This window comes from Onychostoma macrolepis, chromosome 04, assembly GCF_012432095.1.
Source record: "Onychostoma macrolepis isolate SWU-2019 chromosome 04, ASM1243209v1, whole genome shotgun sequence".
Taxonomy (NCBI): domain Eukaryota; kingdom Metazoa; phylum Chordata; class Actinopteri; order Cypriniformes; family Cyprinidae; genus Onychostoma; species Onychostoma macrolepis.
Window position 1 is genome coordinate 7408042 of NC_081158.1, and position 9576 is coordinate 7417617.

Consider the following 9576-nt stretch of genomic DNA (forward strand, 5'->3'; position numbering starts at 1 on the left):
GGGAAGGGGCGGAGTCCGGCGGCCGCACGCGCTCCCACTCGGGTCCGGGGCGCGAGGGCGGCGGCTTCATCACAGCGGCGGCTCTTACACGTCGTCCACGGCCTTTGGCAGGACTTGTACGGCCCGACATCCTGGTCCGACGGCCGTAATACGGGTGCGGCTTTTGTCCGGACCGCGGGTTCGGCAGCTCACGTCTTCGGTGGCGCGATGTCCCTCGCACCCTTCCTGGACCCACGAGGACACCAGCGTGCATGCACGGGGAAGAGACCGGTCTCTCGAGGAGGCGCGCTGGGCATTTAACAGCGGCGGTGATGAGGCTTCATTCAGTCCAGCTGTGCCTCATCACACGCCGCCAGCCCGCGTTGATCCCACGCCCCTCCTCTCATCCACCCACTCCAGTCGGGAGCCTGGTGAAGGGCGGCGAATAAGGGACGGGGTGGTGATGATGATGAGGGGGAGGGCCACCGATCCGTCACAATATGTAGTACAAGTCGTAGTAAAGTGAATAATATAATAAAATAGCAGGTACAACAGTACAATAACATAAGTGATATAATAGATTTATTTATAATCTATTATCTTTTTATTTATGATATTAGACAAAAACAACAGAAACATTTAATAAGGTAACTATATTACATAATATTGTTATAAAAATTGCCCTTACAAAGGTAAACAATGCTCCTGGAAGTCTATTCCGGGGACAAATATTGCCCCACATTGGAAAAAGTTCATTTCTGACCCTGACAGAGATTGAGAGAGAGAGAGAGAGCGCTTTGAGGCTTGTGTTGTCCTGTTTGCAATTGACTGAAAAGGAACATATATAATCAGTCCACAGTTTTATGATAAGCTATCAAATCCTTATAATCTAGAGATGATAAACTTACTCTTTGTAAGTGAGTAGTGAAATTAAAGAGATGCTTTAGCTCCATCCCTATCCTGACAGTCTGACACAGTCTTTGACACAGGGAGAAGGCGATTAGTCACCAGAAGAGACAGACGGCAGTGCGTAAGTGTTTTAATACTCATTCTTAGCTCTGTTGTTTAAATTAATTCCTTGTTGCTAGGAAAGAATAGTTCGTTTCCTACCTATTTCTATTCTGCTTTTTCGTTGTGGTTTATATTTTTGATTGCACTTATTGATCATTATAATAACTGCCCTTTAGCTTAAACTCCTTTCCTGCACTTAAGTGCGAAGTGTTAGTTTCGATTTGAGCCATTGCCCTGCGATTGGCTGGTGGTTGTGCTAATTAAAAGCGACCACAGCTTTTTCACTCTAGACTGTGTATTTGTTTGAGGTGTGTGCGCTGACGCGAAGCGTCTGCGGAAGCGTTCAGCCGTCGTGTTCAGCCTCCTCGTGTGAAGACCGAGGAGTGTAAAGACCTCGACTTTTTCCTGTGCGACTTGAACCGAGCAACGACACCGAGCTACACACTTAAGTATCTTTTTCCTTCCTCACTCTGCTCTCCTATCCTCTTTCCTTCTACCTCTATCATGTGTCTCCAAAACATTCCGGTTCTCTCTCAGCCACGCTCTAACATCACTGCAGACGCCAACGTAATACTGCTAACCTCGCCCTATCTCTACATCTTCCACTACACCTCTGGCTTTCTCTGTGGGTCTCTGGAATTGTCAGTCAGCCGTCAACAAAGCTGACTTCATTTCTGCCTTTTCTTTAAAATCCACTCTCAGCATCTTGGGCTTGACTGAGACCTGGATTCGTCCAGAAGACTCAGCAACCCCAGCTGCTCTCTCTACTAATTTCTCTTTCTCTCATACTTGGCGTCAAGTTGGTCGGGGTGGGGTACTGGCCTGCTCGTTTCACACAATTGGAAATACTCAACCCACTCTACCCTTTGCAATTACAACTCATTTGAATGTCATGCCATTACTGTATCAGCTCCGATAAAACTCCAGATTGTGGTAATCTACCGTCCCCCTGGACAAATTCTAGCCACCTTCCTAGAGGAGCTGGACGGGTTGTTGTCCTCTTTTGTGGAGGATGGCATTCCACTCTTAGTCTTTGGTGATTTCAACATTCACCTAGACAAGCCTTATGCTACAGACTTCCACTCGCCACTAGCTTCATTTGATCTCAATCGCCTTACCACTACTAGCACGCACAAATCAGGCAACCAACTTGATTTAATTTACACACGCAATTGTACTGCAGATAACATTCTGGTACAACCGCTACATATCTCGGACCATTTCTTCATTACATTTACACTACATTTTGCTACCCGTGTGCCACCAACCCCCCTACCGGTTACTTTTAGACGAAACCTCGCTCCCTTTCTCCTTCCCATCTTTCCTCTGTAGTATCCTCCTCTCTTCCCTCACCTACCCATTTCTCATCTCTGGATGTAAACGCAGCTACTGAAACTTTATGCTCTACCTTAACTTCTTGTCTAGACGACATTTGTCCTCTCTCCTCTAGGTCAGCACGGACTGCCCCTTCTAACCCCTGGTTATCTGATGTTCTTCGTGAACATCGGACTAAACTCAGAGCGGCAGAGAGAAAATGGCACAAATCAAACAACCCGTCGGACCTGAGTAGGTATCAGTCTCTGCTCTCATCTTTCTCTGCTGATGTCCACACTGCCAAATCCTCACATTTCCACAACAAGATCAACAGCGCTCCAGACATGCGTAATCTCTTCAGAACATTTAATTCTCTCCTCTGTCCCCTCCACCACCTCCCACCACTTCTATTACAGCTGATGACTTTGCTACTTTTTACAGACAAAACTAGATCGATCAGTAATCAGTTGTCATCTCCACGCACACAGGACCCCCAACCAACCACTTCCACTGCTAAACCTCCCATTTTCTCCTTCTGTCCCTGACGGAGGCTGAAGTATCCAAACTTCTCCTCTCCAACCATCCTACAACATGTCCTCTTGACCCAATCCCTCGCACCTTCTGCAAGCAATCTCTCCCACGCTCTTACCGACACTCACACACATCATCAACACATCCCTCCTCACAGGCATCTTCCCCACTGCGTTCAAGCAGGCTCGGTAACCCCACTGCTCAAAAACCTACATTAAACACTTCTCTTATAGAAAACTATAGACCTGTCTCTCTCCTTCCATTCATAGCGAAAACACTTGAACGTGTTGTCTTCAACCAGGTCTCATTGTTTCTTTCACAGAACAACAAACTGGACGCTAAACAGTCAGGTTTCAGGAGTGGCCATTCAACTGAGACTGCGCTTCTCTCGGTCACTGAAGCCCTGCGAATTGCAAAAGCCCATTCCAAATCATCAGTCCTCATTCTGCTGGATCTATCTGCCGCGTTTGACACTGTCAATCATCAGATACTCCTCTCCACTCTCTCATCACTGGGCATCGCTGGAATTCCACCGCTGGTTTGAATCCTATCTCACTGGTAGGTCTTTCAGGGTGGCCTGGGAAGGGGAGGTATCCAAAGCACATACACTGGTCACTGGGGTTCCTCAGGGATCGGTTCTTGGACCCCTCCTCTTCTCCACATACACTACATCACTGGGTCCCATCATACAGGCACATGGATTCTCCTACCACTGCTATGCTGATGACACACAGCTCTATCTCTTTTCAACCAGATGATCCAACGGTAGCTGCAAGGATCTCAGGTTGCCTGTCAGACATCTCGGCATGGATGAAAGAACATCACCTCCAGCTCAACCTGGCAAAGACTGAGCTTCTTGTCTTTCCTGCCGCTCCAACTCTACAGCATGACATCACGATCCAGTTAGGTTCATCAACAATTACCCCATCAACTTCGGTCAGAAATCTTGGTGTAATCTTTGATGACCAGCTGACCTTCAAAGACCACATTGCAAAGACTGCTCGATCTTGCAGGTTTGCACTACACAACATCAGAAAGATCAGGCCCTTTCTGACGGAGCATGCTGCACAACTTCTTGTCCAGGCCCTTGTCATTTCTAGGCTGGACTACTGCAATGCTCTTCTGGCTGGACTTCCATCAAACACAGTCAAACCTCTACAAATGATTCAGAATGCGGCGGCACGACTGGTCTTCAAGGAACCCAAAAGAGCCCATGTTACACCTCTCTTTATCTCATTGCATTGGCTACCAATCGCAGCTCGCATCAAGTTCAAGACACTGATGCTTGCTCATAGAACAACCACAGGCTCAGCACCCGCCTACATGCACTCACTATTAAGAATCTACATCCCCTCCAGAAATCTGAGATCTGCTAGTGAGCGACGCCTCGTGGTACCATCACAAAGAGGCTCAAAATCACTCTCCAGAACATTCTCGTTCACCATTCCTGGCTGGTGGAATGATCTTCCCACCCATATTCGGAGTACTGGATCCCTGTCAATCTTCAAGCAACAGCTGAAAACTCATCTCTTTCGACACTACTTGACTTCAACCTACACATAATAAAATAAAATAAAAATAAAAAAAAATAAAAAAAAAATCTTTCTCCTTACTTATTCCTTCCCTTGCTAGCTTGTACTTATTTGAACAATGCCTGAGACTTGGTGTTACAAGCACTTCCTTTGTCGAATTGCCTCTTCAAGATGAATCGCTTCATGTGTTCCCCAAATTGTAAGTCGCTTTGGATAAAAGCGTCTGCAAAATGACTAAATGTAATGTAATGTCTTTGTCATGACTGAAAACGCGGAAACAAGTTGCAAGTAACTCTCCGTTTATTGAATTGGATAGTGACGATAGAAACAGTTCAGAGAGAAAACAGGATAGTGATGCAGGGACGTCGATGGTCAGATGAGTGTCGTGAAGAGAAGTGCTGATGGTAGGTGACGAATCCAGAGTGATAATCCACAGGAAACACGAAACACGAAACGACGAAGACACCAGGCTGGAATGAAGACGGCAACACAACCGGAGACTCACAAACAACGATCTGACAAAGGAGATGAGAAATGGGTGAGTATTTATAGGTGGTGTGATGAGCTGCAGCTGGTGATGGTGATTAAATCAGCTGGAGCGTGATCAGCGCCGATGAGTCGTCACGCCCACACACACACATAAACAACGAGCACGAGACAAGGAGAAGGCATAGGATTTAACCCTCTGGGGTCTGAGGTCATTTTGGGGCCCTTGAGATGTTTTGACATGCCCTGATATTTGTGCTTATTTCAGCTACTTAAAACATACTATTGACCAACATGTAATTTTTTTTGTATTCAGCACAAACTGTGCTACAATAATATGTGACCAAGATGGATGTGCATGTTTGCATTTTTTAGAAAAAAAATATTATGCGTGGTTAGTAAGTTTTGGGGAAAAAAATGTAGCTGAAATAAGGCCATAAAACCCACACTAAATAGTTGTGAATAAGACTTTTGAGTAATCAGTCTTGTAGCCTAGAATATTTACTTCAGAATTATGTGAAAATCATTCTGCTTACTCATTCACAGAAAACAATATATTGATTTAAAATTTTCAAGACATGTTTTGTGATCGAGGGTCTATATGCGAGGGAGTGGCAATGGCCATGAATATTAAGTGATTTTCACCTGAGAGACAAAGGGCCCTCCCCTATGGGCCCCTAATGGCCCATCAGTGTGACTGTGACTGTGAGGCAGGTAAGAGAGAATGTGAGGAGATTGAAAAAAAGGGTTTTTTAAATTATTTGTATTTTATTTACAACACAGTATAACCAAAACATACATAATGAAGGTCAAAGACACATTATTGTGCACACTGATCTAACCACAGAGATGTGAACAGACTTTGAGTCATTCCTGCAACAGATTCTGTTCAACAAGTGAAACAAGTAAATCATACCTGATATTTATGCGTTTTATTTAAGTGTTTCTACTTCTTTCCATGGATTCAAGAAGAAAAAAAACAATCAGTAGAGAAGGAGCTTGTTTTAACATAGAATATCAGTGTAGTTGAACATCTGATGTTGGTACAGCGCTCTCAGAGGAAAACAGTTTGAAGAGACATCAGGATACATCTGGTGCTGGTATCTGATTCAATAAAATACAAACAAAAAAACATTTGTGAGCATGTTAATATCAGGAACATCTGTATATATATATATATATGTTTTGTAGCCACAGACTCACACGTGCTTTGTACTATCATAAAAAAAGAGAAAGAAATCTTATATCTGAGAAACTAATTATTATTGTTTAGCACTTTATTAAAATCTATTTCTGAACAGAGTAGGCTATTAATAATAAACATGTACTAAACATACTTAGACTCGTAGCATTCATCATGTTACAGTGTACACTCATATTACTTTTATTGTTTTATATAGAGCATGAAAACATCATAGCGCTGTAAGAAATTTAAATACAATGAATTGCTCCTCATATTCAAAATGTTTTACACTATTTCAAACACTGTAGTCAGGAATTATAGTTTGGGAAAAACCCAACTATGATTTTGTAGTCATATAGTCTAGTATGAATTATTTTATAGTAGTCTATGATATGATTATGTAGCCACAGACTCAAGCATGCTTTGTACAATAAAAGGATGTACTTTGTATTATAAAAAATGATATTTTATATCTGAGAAACTAATTATTGTGCACGCTATTAAAATTTATTTGTGAACAGAGTAGTAATAATAAACATGTACTAAACATTCTTAGACGCACAGCATTCATCATGTTGTCGTTTGGGAAAAACCCAACTAGTAAAATGTGTTTAAGTTTATGTCACAATAAAACATTAACTAATGCAAAAAAAGAAACATTACTTACTCATCAGATTGCTCTCCTCTTCTGGATGAAATCGTGTTCTTCTTTCGAGGGAAATCCTGCTTTTACTCAGCGCGTCTTCATCCAGAAACGAACAGTAGCCGCGATGAAGGACCTCCTCTTTGTTTGTGTTGTTGGGCGTTTGCACGCGCGCACTTACCACGTGGCTATTTACATATGAACAGCGCGAGTCGCGCGAGGGCGGGGTCGCATTAGAGATAATGAGTCAGACGGGACAGATTGAACATCGTGTTGATTTCATACAGATTACTTCATCACAGAATGTGATGAGATATGCGATAAGACTTGCTTCATTTCAAAGTATACACTTCAAGCTTTCTATAGATATAACCCACATGTCTGTGTGCTGAGTATTCGCTGAGTTACAGTTCATTTTAGTGACGCGTTTCTAAAAACAGTTCGCGGAGACGGAGAAGACAGAGAGCGCACCCTGTTTGTTTTATTATTTTTCCAAAAGCACAAAGTTGTGTTGTTATTGTGAGTGTACCCAAAAAAAAGTAGACACTTAACAGTTTCGATTGATGTATAACACTTATTTGTGTGACCAAAATCAACAGAGTATTTTTAGTGTCTTTTGCACTGATCTTAAAAAAAATGAGTTTGTCTCGCCGGCGAGACAGCCGACCCCAGAGAGTTAAGAACCGTGACAGTACCCCTCTGATTGTAATCATCAATAAGGGTGTGGTCCAGTATGTCTCTAGCCGGTACCCAACTTCTCTCCTCCGGACCGTAACCTTCCCAGTCCACCAAGTACTGAAATCCGCGTCCCCTCCGTCTTGAGTCCAGAATACGATTGACCGAATAAGTAGGTTCCCCATCTACGAGTCGTGGCGGAGGGGGAACCGGGGCCGGCGGATTAATACGTGAATGAAAAACGGGCTTTATTTTAGATACATGAAAGACGGGATGAATTCTCCTGTACACTGGAGGGAGGTTGAGGCGGACTGCCACCGGACTAATGATCTTGGTGACAGTGAACGGGTCAATGAATTTGGGTGCAAGTTTATTAGACACGGAGCGGAGAAGAATGTTCTTGGTAGAAAGCCACACCTTGGTGCGTGACCCCACTTGGAGTAGAGTCTCACGGGCTCTAGTCCAAGTGCGGTGACACCTCTGGACGAAAGCGTGGGCGGAGGGGACCGCGACCTCGGATTCCAGACTAGGAAAAATTGGTGGCTGGTAACCTACGCTACACTCAAACGGAGATAGGCCCGTGGATGACACTGGTAACGTATTGTGGGCGTACTCCACCATAGAAAGTTGTTGACTCCACGAGGAAGGATTCTTGGATACCATACATCGCAGCGTTCTTTCTAAATCTTGGTTGGCTCGCTCAGTTTGACCATTGCTCTGGGGGTGGAACCCTGAGGACAGACTGACAGTCGCCCCCAGTAACTTACAAAATTCTCGCCAAAATTTGGACACAAATTGGGGTCCTCTGTCGGAAACCACGTCCATCGGGAGGCCATGTAACCGAAAGACGTGGTCAACGACAAATCAACGCTGTCTCCTTGGCTGAGGGTAATTTGGGCAAGGGAATGAAATGGGTTGCCTTCGAGAACCGGTCCACCACGGTCAAAACTACCGTGTGACCCTGGGAGGGTGGGAGGGCGGTGACAAAATCTAGAGCGATATGGGACCAGGGTCTCGAAGGCACCGGCAGCGGTTGAAGTAACCCATCTGGGGGTCGATTGGAAGACTTACCAGTAGCACAGACTGAGCAAGCCAAGACAAAATTGTGAACGTCACGAGCCATGAGAGGCCACCAGAATCGTTGCTTGACTAAAAAACTAGTACGACTGACTCCTGGATGACAAGCCACATTGGAACAATGTCCCCACTGAATAACGCTGGACCGTAACTCCTCAGGCACAAATAAACGGTTCGGTGGGCAACGTGCGGGCGTTACCTTCTAAGGCCGCTTTGACCTTCGATTCGACCTCCCATGTGAGTGTAGAGACAAATATGGTCTCAGGTAAAACGCACTCGGGAGTAGACGGGCGTTCGGAACGGTCAAAAATACGTGATAAAGAATCGGGTTTGATGTTCTTGGAACCCGGGCGGTACGAGAGAGTAAAATCAAAACGACCGAAAAAAAGAGACCACCGAGCCTGCCTGGAGTTTAATCTTTTAGCCGTTCTAATGTATTCCAAGTTCTTATGATCGGTCCAGACGATAAAAGGTACTCCCGACCCTTCTAACCAGTGGCTCCATTCCTCCAATGCTAACTTGACTGCCAACAACTCTCTGTTACCAATGTCATAATTGCGTTCGGCTGGGGACAGACGATGAGACAAAAACGCGCAAGGGTGCACCTTGTCGTCTGAGGGAGAGCGCTGGGATAGCACTACACCTACCCCCACCTCTGACGCATCGACCTCCACCACGAACTGACGTGAAGGATCAGGGGTAATAAGGATGGGGGCTGAAACAAAGCAGCCTTTCAGTTTGGTAAACGCAGCCTCGGCTGCGTCTGACCACCTGAACGTCGTTCTGGGGGAGGTCAAGGCGGTCAGAGGCGCGGCTAGTTGGCTGAAATTGCGAATGAACCGCCGGTAGAAATTGCCGAATCCCAGAAACCTCTGCAGGGCCTTACGGGAATCTGGGCTTGGCCATTCCACCACAGCCTTAATCTTCTCAGGATCCATGCGTACTTCCTCAGTCGACACGATGTAGCCTAAAAAAGGAACAGACTGTGCATGAAAATCGCATTTCTCCGCCTTGACAAAAAGCCCATTCTCTAGCAACCTCTGGAGTACTTGTCGGACGTGCTGCACATGTTCCTGGAGAGACGCGGAAAAAAATCAATATGTCATCCAGGTAGACATATATGAACCGATCGACCATGTCTCGCA

General features: G+C 45.0%; 1 protein-coding gene across 1 annotated transcript; it reads left to right on the forward strand.

Annotated features, from left to right (window-relative positions):
- Positions 1-3375: 3375 nt before the first annotated feature.
- On the forward strand, positions 3376-5931 carry LOC131538820 (uncharacterized). The gene is made up of 2 exons (XM_058772962.1): positions 3376-3393; positions 3590-5931. Exon 2 carries the CDS (start codon positions 3646-3648, stop codon positions 4396-4398), a length of 753 nt encoding a protein of 250 aa, XP_058628945.1. The 5' UTR covers positions 3376-3393; positions 3590-3645; the 3' UTR covers positions 4399-5931.
- Positions 5932-9576: the final 3645 nt, after the last annotated feature.

What these genes read in the sequence shown, in the direction of transcription:
- LOC131538820 (XM_058772962.1), top strand. Translation starts at nt 3,646, where the DNA reads ATGAAAGAACATCACCTCCAGCTCAACCTGGCAAAGACTGAGCTTCTT.